Source organism: Haemaphysalis longicornis, unplaced genomic scaffold (genome assembly GCF_048455015.1).
Source record: "Haemaphysalis longicornis isolate Haplotype H1 unplaced genomic scaffold, Haemaphysalis longicornis Haplotype H1 scaffold_2, whole genome shotgun sequence".
NCBI classification, from domain to species: Eukaryota; Metazoa; Arthropoda; class Arachnida; order Ixodida; family Ixodidae; genus Haemaphysalis; species Haemaphysalis longicornis.
The window spans coordinates 191,905,914-191,921,911 of NW_027526295.1; the positions used below are offsets into that span (position 1 = coordinate 191,905,914).

General features: G+C 48.1%; 2 protein-coding genes across 2 annotated transcripts in view; one reads left to right on the plus strand and one right to left on the minus strand.

Annotated features, from left to right (window-relative positions):
• The window catches only part of Mrj (DnaJ heat shock protein family (Hsp40) member B6 mrj), a 271,757-nt gene that overhangs the window by 151,898 nt on the left and 103,861 nt on the right, over positions 1 to 15,998 (plus strand). The window lies entirely within an intron of this gene.
• Positions 1,971 to 2,976, minus strand: LOC144168454 (uncharacterized; the record flags this gene model as incomplete). Its single annotated transcript, XM_077697436.1, has 2 exons — positions 1,971 to 1,988; positions 2,062 to 2,976. Coding segments are annotated over 2 exons (933 nt in total), but the record flags the coding sequence as incomplete, so codon positions are not given.

A 15,998-nucleotide genomic window follows, 5' to 3' on the forward strand; every position in this document is an offset into this window, starting at 1 on the left:
GGCCCAAAATGGTGAGTTTCCGAGAAGCGAAGCGGCACTTTTTAAGGTTCAGCTGCAAACCGGCGGAAGTCAGGCATTTCAGTACTTGTTCCAGGCGCGTTAGATGGGTCGTAAAATTTGGTGAAAACACGACGATGTCATCTAAGTAGCAAAGGCATGTTTTCCATTTGAGACCGCGCAATACGTTGTCCATCATTCGTTCGAATGTCGCAGGCGCATTACACAGTCCGAATGGCATGACATTGAACTCGTAGAGCCCATCTGGCGTTACAAATGCCGTTTTAGAGCGATCGGCGTTGGCCATGGGGACTTGCCAGTAGCCGGACCTCAAATCCAATGATGAGAAGTACTCGGCCCCTTGCAAGCTGTCCAGGGCGTCATCAATTCGGGGCAGCGGGTAAACGTCCTTACGAGTTATTTTGTTGAGACGTCTATAATCCACGCAGAACCGAATGGATCCATCTTTTTTCTTGACAAGGACCACAGGAGAAGCCCAAGGACTCATCGATGGTCGAATGACGTCGCGTTTTAGCATGTCCTCCACGTGTTCCTCAATAACACGACGCTCGGTGGAGGACACACGATACGGCCGCTGTCGCAATGGTGCGTGGGTGCCAGTGTCGATCTGATGCGAAACAGTTGACGTGCGGCCCAAAGGAGTGCCATGACAGTCGAATGATGAACTGAAGCGTCGTAGAACGGTCAATAGTTGGTCGCGTTGGGTCGAAGTAAGGGCGTCGTCAATGGCGTCGAGAAACATAGTCGCATCACGTTGGATATCACGTAAGCAACCGGAGCTAAGCGCGGTGATATGAACGGGAGAAACGTCTTCAGCTACGTCGATAAGAACGGAAGGCTCAACTTTCTCTACAAGGCCAACGCATTCACTGCGAAAGAGTTTGATGGGGTACGGATTTGGGTTTGAGAAAGGCACAGAACAGGAACCGGATTTGAGGTCGAGGACAGCGAACGGCAGTGGAAAGGATTTGCGAAGCGACAAGAGACCAGAAGGAGCGAATATGACTGTGGCGTCCGAAACACTGCTGCATGACAATGGCACAAGCACAGTTGAATCCGGTGGGATGTCGGTGTCGTCAGCAACAAGCAACTTTGCCGCGGCTTTCTCACAATCGTCTTCAAGTACCGGAAACAGCTCTACTTCAGCGCGCGCGCAGTCAATGATGGCGTGATGTCGTGACAAGAAGTCCCATCCGATAATGAGATTGTGAGAGCAGGACGGCAGGACGATGAGTTCGATGATGTAGACGACCCCTTGAATCGTAATCCGAGCAGTGCATGCAGCCAGCGGTTCCACAGGTTGCGCATTAGCGGTGCGCAGAGTAACACCATGTATAGGCGTCGTCACCTTACGCAACGATCGGCAAAATTTATCGTCAATAACAGAAACCGCAGCACCAGTATCAATGAGCGCCAGGGTAAAAACACCATCAACAAACAAATTGATTAAATTAGGCGGCGAAGAAGGAGGACTTTGGCATTTCGACGGTGACGCAGTTTTTGCCTCCGGAACTGCGGCGTCTAGTTTTCCGTCTGACTAGTCGTAGGGCGACGGCGCATCGGAGAGAGTGAGCGGCGTCGTGGAGACTGCGAGCGACGGCTGGCGACGTCACGGTCATCGGACGAGATGGGTGTCGTCGAAAACTGGGCTGGGGCGTGCGTCATGGGCGGTGAGGGCGCATAAGGAAAGGACCACGACGAGTTGCGCGTACCCGTCATGCCACGGCGACAGTAGCGTGCCACATGTCCCGCAATCCCACACGAATAACAGATAGGGCGATTATCGGACGTGCGCCAAGGGTTTGCGAATGAGGACGCCGGGCGCGGCACGACAGGCATGGGGCGAATGCGTTGAACTCCGGCAGTGGCATGGCTCCCAGTGCTTGCAGCAGTCGCAAGGTAGGGTCCCGGTACGGTTCCAGTAAAAGGTCGCGCCACGGTCTCGGCATAGGTTAGAGGCATATGTTGTACTGCATCGGCGAAAGCCAAAGGAGCGGTCATCGGCGTTTGCGACGTGATGTCGGCGTAAGCCACTGGGGCTACCGCGAGATTGGGCTGCCGGGTGCATGGAAGTGCGTCAGCGACTTGTTGTTGTATCACGCTCTTGAGGGTTGGGGCTAAATTGGGCTGAGGCATCTTCACTACGTCGCCAACGAGAGAAAGCTGACGAGCCACTTCTTCGCGAACAAACTGCTGAATCTGGGCGAAGAGGACACCCTTATCGTCAGAGGCTAAGCTGCAAAGGGAGTGGTCTTGCTCCGCGGGTTTGCGAGTGAGAGCCCTCTCTCTGCGGAGTTCATCGAAGTCTTGGCAAGCATTGATGATTTCAGCGACAGTGCGAGGGTTTTTCGCGATCAGCATCTGGAAGGCGTCGTCTTCGATGCCTTTAAGGATATGCTTGATCTTTCCCTGTTCGGTCATAGCGTCGTTTGCCCTGTTACATAAGTCAAGGATGTCCTCGATATAAGAGGTAAAGCTTTCATTCGTGCGCTGAGCGCGTTCGCGCAAACGCTGTTCAGCGCGCAGTTTTCGAAGTGCTGGGCGCCCGAACACTTTGGTGAATTCGGTCTTGAAGTCTGACCATGTGCGAAGATCAGACCCGTGGTTCTTATACCACGTCTCTGCAACACCGGTAAAAGAGAGACTGACGCTGTTTTGCTTATGCTTATCGTCCCAGTTGTTATGGGTGCTCACACGTTCAAAGGTGGCGAGCCAGTCCTCAGCGTCCTGGTCATCAGCGCCGTTGAAGAAGGGGGGATCCCGTTGACGGACCGTTCCAGGGCAGATGATCGGTGCCACAGGAGGTGTGGACTCGTGGTGGTTACCGTGAGACATCGTCGAGGGAAGTGTCCGACTGCGCAGCTCCAGGGTAGACAAATGGGGACCCGAGCAGGACCGCAACCTCCACCAAAAATTGTAAAGGAGATACTCGACGTTCCTGTAGAAGGATGGGCCCGTTTATTCGTGAACGAGGCGTCAGCGCGGCAGGGGCGAGCCGAGACGACCAGCTTATCGCGAGGCTGAGCTTCAACGAGAGCGTCCTCTTCTTCGTCGTCATCCGACGCATACCCACATACGGGGAATTGCCCGTTATGACTTATGCTGGTCACAATTGCTCGTACATTTGCGCTACATACATACTTGCTACAATATATATATATATATATATATATATATATATATATATATATATATATATATATATATATATATATATATATAATCGGGAAATTTATTATCCTTGAAACAGATACAGTTTTTTTAAACGAAAGAAAGAAACAGGAGATTCTCAAGTGGAGACATTTTCCAAAAACTGTAGCTCTTTCAAGGATAATGAAGTGACCTATCATATTTTCCCTTTGCTTTCCTTGGCTTTTTTGACTGCCTACATTTATCAAACATTTTATTCACAAAGAGCTGGTCATCAATTTTTCGCACATCCTTTTAGACGAGCCCCTCATTTCCCTTTCTGATTCGATATATATATTATATGCTGATACTAGAGGCCGCACGGCTCAATGTTGATATCAAGGGCGCGGTCGCTTTATGCACACGGTGTTTCAGAGACCGGGTCGTGCGATTCATTATGAATTATCTCGAGCACAGCGCGCGTTGTTTCCGGCTTCCGCGTGCTGCAAGAGCGCCGGCAGCAGTGCGGGCGTTGGCGCGACTCGTCGAGGCGTGCACGGAGAGCGGCAGTGTTACGGCGACCTCGAGACGACGACGTCGTGTACGTGTCACTCGAAACGGCATGGGCGGCGCATGCCCCCCTCGACAGTCGCGCTGCCTGCTTATTAGCTTCCCGGCTCACCGCTTCTTTTTTTTTTCTTTTTTGTTTTATTTCCCATTTTGTTTCGAGTCTCGAGAGCACACACACGCAGGGCCAGAGCACGAGGGCACCGAGGACGCGAGAGATGTGGAGGTCGCTTCGCTGGAGGCCGCCGCAGTGGCCGCTGCCGTCAGCGGGCTTTCCTATGGTGGGGTCAGTCAACACTGAGCACGTCTTGAAGCCCCCGTGCTATGTCATCACGGCGCAGTTGACGACCCTATTGCGCTTTCGATCACCGTAAAGGAAAGAGAGAGACGTAATTAAGGAGAAACATTAGGTATTCTAAGCCGGCCTGTCTTTCGAGCACTGCTGAGAGAAAGTGCAAGGGTGGTGAGAAAGTATACGTAGGCCTTATGATCTACGGGGTGTGTTAGACAGCCTGACACCGCCCGTGCGCGAGTTGGATCGATCGATCGTGCTGTTACGCGATCGGCCCAGCGCGGTCCCACTCGCCGATGCGTTCCTGGTTTTTTATCTCCCCAGAAAAGCCTTGTGAATTGAAGTGCTCTCGCTGTGGGGCGATATGATACACACTAAACTGGGATCTGGTCGTATGGAGCTCACAACCAGCGAAGAAGGGCACATCAAAGCGCTGCCAGTGTTGGCCCCGAATGAAACAGAAGTCATTAGATGTCACTTGGTGGAGGTTTATATTGAAGTGACGTTTTTCCGACAATGTAGCCTACGTCACAGCATGAGAAGGTATTGAGTCTACAGCGCTTACACATTCTGACATTTTATCTATACTCAATTTTTTCCAGCTTCCAGAGGAAGCATTGCTGCCATCAGACGTCGTTTTTTTTTTTTCCTTTTCTTAATTTATTTTGATCTGCGTAAACTTGAACGTCTCCGAAATCACCGCCATCCGCACGGAGAAGGCGCTGTATAATTATTTGACGCAGTTGCATTTCCCCGCATCAACGCAATCTGCATTTTAGCCGAAGACGCACATATCACTATCGAGGAGATTAAGCTGGCACATACCGTATTTATTTGAATATTTGAATATGAGGCACGTTTTTTTTTCAAATATTTATTTATATATATATATATATATATATATATATATATATATATATCATCACCAGCCTATCTACGCCCACTGCAGGGCAAAGGCCTCTCCCATTATTCTCCAATTGCCTCGGTCCTGTGCCAACTGTGACCAATTTATCCCCGCAAACTTCTTGATTTCATCTGCCCATCTAACTTATATCTAATATATATATATATATATATATATATATATATATATATATATATATATATATATATATATATATATATATATATATATATATATATATATATATATATATATATATATATATATATATATATATATATATATATATATATATATATATATATACATATATGGCAAATTCTGACTCTCCAATCTGCACCCTCGCCTTATAATCGTGACCGCCTTATAATCGAATAAATGTGGTAATGTCCTACCTATCTGAAATCTTCCTTGAAAGTTTCCAGGCGCCAATATTACCAATCTTTGGCTTGGTAGGCTGCCCATAAACCATTTCAGCTGGGTTCCCGCCGAGAAAAATGTCTTGAAAGCATGCTTACAGCATAGCGCCCACTACAGTAGAGCGAAAAAAATGGCATTTTTTCTCCAGCCAGCCACTTCACATTTCTAAGATTTCTCGCCTTGACGGGACGTGCACTGTGACACCAGTGAGATATTTCTTGCCGTCGGCTGCGGTCCAAGGCACAGTGACAACCACATCTGAGGGAAAATTTGCGCCATTGCACAATGCGTCTCAGTAAAAATCATACAAGTGAATACCACTGCGGCCAGGGGACAAAATAAGGGCAGCACTGCAAACTCCTTAAGTGCTTCGGGTGCAGATGTTACAGTTTGCTTTTTCTACAAAAGTGCTCCAGGAGCTGCACCTGGAGTTTCCTGTAGCTGTACGTAAACTGGAGATAAGCTGGAGGTAATTCTCTTGAAATGGCCGCAATGCTATACCGCTGTAAGTTGCATACTAAAACGAACGACGTAGAGTTAAATAGGCGGATTTCAATAAGGCAGGAAAGAATTTACGAAAACAAACAAAATGCCATCTACTCATGGACCAATTTTTTCGGCACCACGAAATAAGGGTTCATAACGCCTTTATAAGGGGAGATGAAATCGGCAATGCTTGGAGAAAATGATGCATCACAAGAGGTTGTGGTCCGGAACACCCGAGTAAAAAGCAATTGAGTTCCCGATGAAGAGAAATAAAAAGGAAACATATACTGGCGCATTTTAAAGCAGTTAGCTCAACCGTAAATGGAGCGCTTCGCTTGCTCTAGCTTTGCTTGCAGCACTTCGGATGTCGAATAAATAAATAAATAAAAAATGCAGTTTTTCAGAGCCTTTGATGTGGACCCAGTATATTTCTGCACGCATAATTTTTAAATTGTGAGGGCCTAAAAAGACGCGGGAGGAAGCTTTAAAAGATTCTATAAATAGAACAACTACCTTCCGACCGCTGCGGCGATGAAGTTGGAAATAACACGAGTGTTGTTCGCGTCAAGCCAAAACATTCAGCTGCTCCGTTTAGACTTAAAGGGACAAATGACCCGTCAAGCGAATGATTAAACGGTATACCAGAAGCTTGTCGCGAGAAAGGCGTAAACACCTTTTGCCAGCAGTCGTTTCGCGCTAGATTCAATAAACAGTCTAACTCGTGAAGCAGTGCCAACACGCCCACGTCAAGCTCGTTATGACGTAAACGCGCGCGCGTACACGCATAGCTGGAGAGGATAGGTTGCGGTGGACTATTTGAAAATGCTTGTCCAAGTCACCGAGTCTCTGTTTTTCCAAATTCGAGAAGAACTATGCGAGACCGACGGACAAGTTGCACCGCTGTAGCGTTGAGTATTCGGACTCTTGGATCACTATCCCAAAACGCTCTTTCTGCTTTATTATTTTTATTGATTATTGGTACCTCAAGGGCCCTTTGGTGGCATTACGTTAAGGGGGCGGGAAGGGGGGGGGGGGGGAAGGGGGGCAGAAAAATATGGCTGGCAAAATACAGCGTAAAGGTGTAAACAATAACGATTGCAGATTAGGACACAATTCTGCTATCGTAGACCTAAACCAACTGCTATCGGTAATAACGGCAATGTTGACAGGAAGGTTGTTCCAGTCTCGTGCTGTATCAACAAAAAATGAACGCTGAAAAATTGTAGCGTGAACGCGTGGCGGGTAAACAGTGTTACGATTACGGTGGCGCGAGGCTCTAGGAAGGGGTACGCAAAACTTATTGTTGGATTGGATTGAATTGGATTGGAAAACGTTTTTATTATTATTATTATTATTGCATGGTGTGCGACCGTGAGCGGTGGGTGGACATCCTAGTCCGGTAGTCCACGCCGTGTAGCTTCCTGCGCAGTGGCCAGCTCGTGGACCAGGAACTGATTGTTTGGGGGCAAGGAATGAAACAACCGGTGATAAAGAGACAGGCGTTCTATCATTCGACGGGAGTTGAGAGGAGGGAGGCAAAGTTGCGATGTTAGTGCCGAAACGCTTGAGTGATAACGAATAGTCTGAAAGTATGAAGCTGGCTGCACGGTTTTGAACGGATTCAACGGCGTTACGGAGGTTTGCTTGGTATGGGTCGTAGATGGTGTTGCCGTAATGAAGTTCTGAAAAGACGAGTTTTTTGTATGCAAGAAGTTTAACAGAGGATGGTGCTAAGGAAAGGTTGCGACGAAAATAGCCGAGGACACGATGGTAGGACAAGGTTCAATCGGGACTAATGTGAATGCCTAAGCACTTTACTGACGTAGAGGAGGGTACAGCGGTATTGCTATAGGGGTAATACGTGTGGAGTGAATAATTAGGACGACGGTGAAAAGAGATCAAAGATGTTTGACTGCCGTTAACGGACATGAGACGTTTCTTGCGCCACTCTTGAACAGCGAGGAGATCGTTTTGAAGGGCAGTTTCGTCTGAGGAACCGATTATTGACCGGTAAACAATGCCACTAGCGCAACCATTGCAGCGAACCGCAGCCTGTCCGAACTCTCTCTTTTTTTTTCCCCACTGTATAGCGCAAGGTTGTTGAACTAAAAAATGGCATCAGCCCGAAAGGAAAATTCAGGAGCCGTCCTTTCCAATATTCTCCAACAGAAGTGGTGGCCAACGATTCCGAAGCTATGATGTGCCGAGCTACCCGTTCACCCGCCCCTTCTCCTGCTGTATCGTGCAGGTCGGTGATGTCCGCATGACCGGCGGCTGGCTGTGCACGTGTTCGGGGCGCGGCCTTGGAGAATTCGGGATTCAAATTTCAAATCTTCATGTGGTCTTATCCCGGCAGCTAATGGGGAGGCTTCATATCCGTCCTTGAGCAGCCCGAGAGCGGGTATATCGAGTTCTGTTTCTTCTTGGCTTCATTTCATTTTATTTCTATTTTTTTTATTTATTATCATTTATTTTTTTGCTCTCCGACTTTCGGCTCTCTTTCAGCTTCCTTTGAACATGGGTGCCTCAAATGGTCCGACCAACGAGAGGCTAAAAGCTTCCCTGCGAAAAATTGTCTGAGGGTTGCCCGGACGACAGTTTTAGCTGTGTGAAAGCTCCAAAATATTTCAAGATTTTGGGGAATAACTTTGCATAAAACTGAAGAAAACCGATTGCAACCAGGCAACTTAAACGATTGTGATTGATTGGAGTTGAGTTGTAATTTAATTTTAATTGAATCGTAATTCCGTGTATTGAGTTCCACGTCGTCTGCTGCATTAATTTAAAGGCTTTATTCAGTATCCGAACCCAAAAACAACCAAGCTAAGCGCGTAGAAATTGAAAGTTCTAAGCGCAACTAAAGAAATTTCTTAGGATAGAGTTTTAGTCCTTGACCTGTGTCGGCAGCGATCCATCCCTGGGCACTCATACCCACTTCCACGCACGCCATTGTACGCGCTAAAACGGAGTGGTTCGCAATTCCCAACGGAGGCGTCCATCATCATCATCATTATCGAGGCGTTACGCTGCCGGAATCACCTTTGGTGCTCCTCGCGAATGTCCAGCTGGCTGCACGCGCGGCCGATGTCACGGCAAGGAGACCGCGCTTGGTTTTATTATGCAAGCGGATTAGCGCGCTACGACCTCGAGGAGTCGCCGGGACGTTATATGACCGCGCGCGCGATCATGCGTGTCACGTTCTGTCACCCCGCGTCGGTGACGGAGTGGCCCGGAACGACGGGCGGGCGAGGACGACGCTGACGGCGGGCCCGAGCGTAGCACTGAGCGAACGTTACACGTCGCCGGTGATGGCGGCACTGCCGAGCCGCATTCCTCCTGTCTGCCTCTTACCACCCCGTGGATGTGCATCGTATACTTGCGCGTATAACCTACACTGAGCTGCGCGCAGAACGCGCACGCATCATCCGATCGCTACAACCCCGCCCCACACTACGGCTATTGCTAGCTTGAGAGAATACAATAGACGGATGCGAGGACGGGCGTCTGTGTGAGTGAAAAGAAGAAAGAGGGGGAGGGCACTGTTCTGTGTAGTTTTAATATAACACACGGAGTACATTATATGGAAATTATATAAACGTTTCTACGTGGAGGCAGGATGAAGGTGACTCGAACCATAGTGGGTGATGAGATGAACGTTAATGTGTGGCAACCATCTTTGAACGAGGGCACCTATGTTTTACCCTGTGCGCCATCTTCTTCGAAGATGGGTGAACATAGTGACCTGCACAACAGGCCACATCTTCGCCTTTTTGTGACAATATTTGTTGTAGATAGAAGAGGAAAGGAGGTGTACATATACGCCATCCCCTCCTGCCATTGCGCATCTTGAATTCGTTAACTTGCCTATTGTAGAATGAGATGTGTGGCCGACTCCAAGCAAGTATATGCGCGTGAGTCGCGACGCATAGTTAACGTCACGATTCTCACGAAGGTATCCACAATGAGGAGAAAACCAGACCCCTTCCTCACCGCGCCGCGTATCACGGGGCTGCACGCCACGCGGCATCGCGGGCATGGTGGATGGTTTGTTCGCGGTGCACAAACCACAGAGTTTCATACTGATATATCCTAGAGGGGAATCTGTCGCTGCAATCGCGTGCCGTCATGGCGGCCGCCATAGCAGCTAGAAACATTCCTCCCCTACTTGGCTTTACTCAAAATAGGATTTTTTTTTTTCGCTCCTAAAGTAAAAAATCAAGAAAAAAATGGTAACTTTTTTTGCTTGGTCGTCTTGAATGAAGCCTCTAAAAAATGCCTGATCAATAAATCTTTTAAAGCTGCACTTTTCAATTGTTAACACAGCTCCTAAATAATCTTTCAACAATACATTGTTTCTTTTTTAGCCACATATCACCATGATGAGTGGGGTTACGCCTCAGCCCGGCGTCATCCCGTGATCCTGGATCAGGGTCATCGTCTTTCTTCTCCGCAAGATAGACAACGGCGTTCAACCCGCTGCAAACCGTCTCAGAATGGCCATGGATACAGACTATGTATATACAAGTTTGGTTCGTTCAAAAGAAGAGTTTGGTGCTGGGCCAGTTTGTACATACTTCGAAGAACGGTAGGAACCAGCCTTGAACGTCTCAGAATGGCCATGGATACAAACTATGTATATACAAGCTTGGTTCGTTCAAAAGAAGAGTTTGGTGCTGGGCCTGTTTGTACATACTTCGAAGAACGGTGGAAACCAGCCTTGAAGACGCGTACACGAGGAGGGAGCAGGACAACACACACGCTGGGACTAGCAACAGTTTAATGAACAAAACTACGAAGGAAACGCAAAGTCAGAGCACGCGCCGTAGTAAAAAAAAAGTATAATGGAATGCTTATGACGCAATTTCATTCATTAAACTTTGCTGCTAGTCCCAGCGTGTGTGTCGTGCTGCTCCCTCCCCGTGTACGCGTCTTCAAGGCTGTGTTCAGCCGAACAACTTGACCGTTCAGCTGTTCACGGACTGCCTTGAGCCAATAACAATGCTGCCGATTTTAACGCAAACTTCCAACAACTAAGCGGGACATTAAGGAAAGAAGAGGAAGCAGTGGTGACGCACCAGCCGTTTTTTTCGCCGGGTACTTATTACGTCACAAGGGTGGTCGCCGATCGCCGCGGCCAGTCGCATGAATGTGCAAAGGTATAGTGAAGCCTCTAGTTCCGTTTTTCGAGCCACTTCAGGGCTAACGTGCAGTTGGCGCAACGATATTACTACAAAGAGGGGAACAGCGCAACACAGGCGAAACACATGAAGAAAGTGGAAACCACGAGCGCCTACTTACAATTGAAATTCATTTCTCGGCATGTCACATATATACGCTGACAGTAAAAAAAAAATACAAGAAAGAAAATTACATGCTGGGGATAACCCAGGCAATCGTCACACTGCCCCAACCAACATTATCACCAGTGTTCAAATTCAAGACTATACAGTGGTTCAAAGACTCCGTTAAGAATTACTCATGTAGAATGCTCCCAAAAGTTGTCAAAAAAACAGGAGGTATAAACAGAACGGTAGCCGGTCACGGTAAAGGTGTGGCACAGGGGAAAACGTCTTTCGGTAACAAAATAACAGAAAGCCGTAAGAAGCTACTGAAAAACACCATCAAATAGATAAGCTAAATGCCCCCACCTCCCTCTCCTTTAAGGAAAAGAAACTCTATGAATCTCGCGCCCAAGAGAGATGGAAGGGCCGCAACGAAGCGAGCTAGAAACATATTGCATGTTTGAAAACGTTGTGAGAGAAACTAGGCGTTGGCCGGCTGCAACGGCTGCAGTCTTGGTACCGCCGGAATCAGGAACGTCAGCTATTCCATGACGCGCGCAGCGTCGCTTTTATAGTGAGAGTGTAACGCTGTCATGACGCGGGAACATGCGAGGCAGACGGAGCGGAACTCGGCGCTTTGAAAAAAGTATGTTGGGCAGTGAAAAAAGGAGCGGCCTCGGCATTCCTCCGACAGCGTTGACTCACCGCAGTCCTGCCGTGATGCAACGGCCATGTCTTAACAGAATGGCGCACAAGGGCTCTCCTCTACTTGAGTGGCGAGAGGTAGGAAAGGGAGGACTTCGTTCCAGGTAAATAGTAAATAGGCAGACGAGGCGCGTCAACTGGGTTTACAATTAATGGGCTATGGGCCAGCGTGCACATTCCTCTGATTGACGAGTCCTAAAACGGGCTATACTGGTGCCGTGCTGGCAGTGTTGCAAGAGACATACCTTCATTCTGAGCACATACTAAGCGTGCGAGTAATGGAGTGGCCTGGTTTCCTTGACTGCATGGTGAACCTCAGGACTCCATGCGCCTACCCTCTGACGCTACTGTGTCGTACTGGGAACACCAAAAAAAAAAGAGCCCCAAAAAGCAGGCAACTCACAAAATATCATACGAGAATCAATCAATCAATCAATCAATCAATCAATCAATCAATCAATCAATCAATCAATCAATCAATCAATCAATCAATCAATCAATCAAGCAAGCAAGCAAGCAAGCAAGCAAGCAAGCAATCACAAAAACATTCAAGAACTGCAAGTAGCCTTATTTCTAGAGAAACCTAATCGCGCGATAATATATATAACGCCCAAGAGCTTGGCCTTTGAGCTCGCATTATACTGGCCGCACATGCAAAACATTTTCGGGACGTCCACAGACTAACCTGCCCAGATTTTTTAATCTTCCTTTTATGTTTGATGGTTTCAAAATTTAGTACTACGCAGCTGTAGAAGCAATAGCATGTGCTCGGGGAGGTCCCTCAGCTATTGACGACGTTGGGACGATGGAGGATCACGGATCATGAATGGGACTTCTGGTTAAATATTAACTCACTTATATATAGGGCTCCGTGTTTTCGGTTTTATCCGAAAAAATCCGGTAAACATTCGCCGATAAAATTTTCGACAATTCGGGTTTATCCGATAAACTCCGATTTCAAGGGCCAAAAGGACCTGGTTCTATTCTTTATTCAAAGGGCAAGTTCTAAGCGCTCATTGGTACATCCTCTGGTTTGACCGATGTAATGTTTACTGCGCGTCGACAGTATCTCGGAGACGGCAACCATCGCATATTTAATAGCGACATTGTCGTGCACGAAGCGAGAGACGTCAACAGGTCAACGAATGCACGGGCCCCGGGAGCGCGAGATGGCTTCTGGATATACGGTCCCCTGGCGACACTAAGGCGCGCAAGGCGAACTATCAGTGCACCTGGCGCGCACTGATTTTGCGACCTATCAGTGCTATGAGATATGTAACATTGTTGAACCCCTGTCGTTTTGGAGACTTCACAATGTCGAGTGGCCAGTGCTTTCTTTCTGCGCGCTGCGTTTTCTGGCGCTTCCTGTTTCTAGCGCTAACGTTGAACGGGCCTTTTCAAAGCTGAGAGTCGTCAATCGGAAGGAGCGCGCTTCGATCACTGACAGCAACCTAGCAAAGTATGCTGGCGTGTTTTACAACAAGCTTTAAGGTAAGGTTGTTATACGCACAGATACAGGTGTTCTGTGTTCAAGTATTTCGCTTGTGCGTATATGTTTTTGTGCATTGAAACCTTCTAGAAAAAATAAGACGTGCTTCGTCTGTTTTCATGTTTTAGTATTCAGATATGAATTGATCTAAGATTTTGGGTTTAGAGAATAATGCAAAACTCCGAATATCGGAGAATTGGGTATTTAAGGGAAATAAGCTCCGATAAACGCCGAATTTCCGCCAAAAATATAAACTCCGATAAACACCCGCCGATTTTTAAGAAAAATAAACACCGAAAACACGGAGCCGTACTTATATACAACCCCCCCCCCAACCTTTCTCTATCTCTCCCTCTCTCTGCGAGACTGCCTGAAGAACAACCACGCGCTCTCTGCATGCGCTCGCAACGGCCGGTCGACACGCATGGGCCCCAAGCTAACACACGAACCTCTCGGCCGGTTTTATCGACCGCCAACGAACGGCAGCGCGACTCGCCAAGATACGCGGGAGGCAAAATTTGTACCGTATTTCCGCGCGGATAACCCACTCCAGAAATTTGAATACGTCCGCATCGCATGCGAACTTTGTTGCTCGGTGCAGCTTCGTTCAGTGTGGTTGTGCGCGGGGCTGCCTACATACCGCGGCAGCAGTGTCCTACGTTCTGCTCTATTCTTTGTTGCATAAAGTAGCCATTTGTCGTGGAGTGTCAGGGGCCAAGTGGTCAAGACAACCTTTGTCTAACGTTTGACAGGCGTTTCGGGCCGGTAGTTGTAGTTGTTGTTGCGCCTTTAGATATGGCACATACCCAATCAGGGGATTGGTCAATCAACAGAGGATGGTTAAAATAAATGGAATTCTTATCTAATCACGAGACGCTTAGAAAAGATATCTCCAAATTGTAAAGGGGCTGACGCCTCCAGGGGCTGACGTCTCAGTAGTGAAAAACGTCAACATGTCATGAGGTAGTGTTCCACAGACTCGACTTCGTTGCAATAGCTGCACAGAGCTGTTGGCGCCAGACGAGACCTGCGTAAGTGCCTATTTAACTGGGGTACTCGACAACGCAGGGCTGTAATAATCACCTCTAAGTTGCGTGAAGAGCACCATTCAGGTTTCCATGAGAATTTAAGATGTTTAAAATCTCTTAATGACGATAAAACCGATTCTTGCTGCTCTTGGAGTTTCAGCATCCTACGGTACCGAGCAGCGGTTATTAAAGGTGTCGGCTCAACGACGTCTACAACAGGCCCAGAAAGGGCGATCCTTGCTAGAGAGTCGGCGGTCTCGTTGAGTGTGATCCCCGCATGACCACGGAACCCAAAGAAGGTTAATTTCAGTGAGGTGAGGTGGCAGGAGTGACCGAAACGTCCGCAGAAGGGGAGTGTCTTTAGGGGAAGAAAGGGATAAGCATACAGGTAGAGAATCTGAAATTATGATTTTACATGTAATTGATGCATCCAGCTTTCGTAGTGCCAGGACAATTGCCAGGAATTCCGCGAAGAATATGGAGATAAAATCAACCAGACGAACTGAAAAGGACCATTTAGGGGAAAGGAAAAATATACCTATGCCGGATTTTTCTTCTCGTTGAGAGGCTTCTGTATATATAGCGCACTAGTTCTTCTTTCTCATTTCAGCACGACGGGACATGTCACACCCACGAGTGTCCACTAGTGTCACTAAATAAAGCGTAGCTTAATTTAGTGACGCTACTGTCCACGACAAAAATCAGGGTTTACGCTGCTTTCGAAGGAATCGGTAAGAACGCAGAATCTAGTGACTGGCGACAAGTGTGTTCACACACCTGCAATGACGCACACTCCCCCTAAATCTGCTCGTCACTAAGGGGTTCATCATCATCATCGTCGTCGTCGTCATCATCATCATCATCATCCCACTAGGTCCACTGCACGACGAAGGCCTCTCCCATGAACCCAAAATACAATTTGGTTTAATTTGAAAGAACTGGTCTTTGGTTACACACCAACAACTTAATTCCAGCACCAAAAGACGTTTTTTAGCCAGATTCAAAAATAAGATGCGAAGAAACGTCGTTTGTTTTCCGGTGCTATTATTCTTCTGAACCAAGTGTCCGAATTCCTAGTTCCCACAGCGGCCTGAGTACTGTTCCAGTAAGGCCCTGTTAGTCCAGCGTTACGTCTATGTAGCTGTGCTCACCAGAGCAGAAAAGCCGTCGTCCGGACAGCTCAAAGACGCCTCTTCGTGGTCAGGCATGCACACGTAGCGCGTATCGCCAACGAAAGACAGATGCGCCCGGAACGAAATCCTCCTGACAGCCGCGTTCTTGTAAACAACGCTGTCAAGTCCGTTTGCTTCCGTCGCCATTTCTTCATCCTTCAAAACGCGCGCACCCTTCACCGTGATGTGTTTCCTCGTTTCTTCGAGCGTTCTTTTTAACCAGCGCATGGCTCGCTGCGCTAGCTAATGATGTGTTCACAAGACCTCGCTTTAGGTGACGGGAGTGATTTACACGATCTCCCCACCCCTGGCCTTTTTTCTCCCGCCGAACAAACAGCGGGGTGTAATCCCCGTGACGCGTGTGGCGCAAGCGGCGAGCTGTCACGGCAAGCGGCGGTGCGTGGACGCCTACCAAGAATGCGTCTCAGCCGTAATCTCGTGCGGAACACTGTTGCGGTCGCCAGGGGAAGCGGGGGAGACGTGTATGGCTCCTCCGGGAGGCGTTA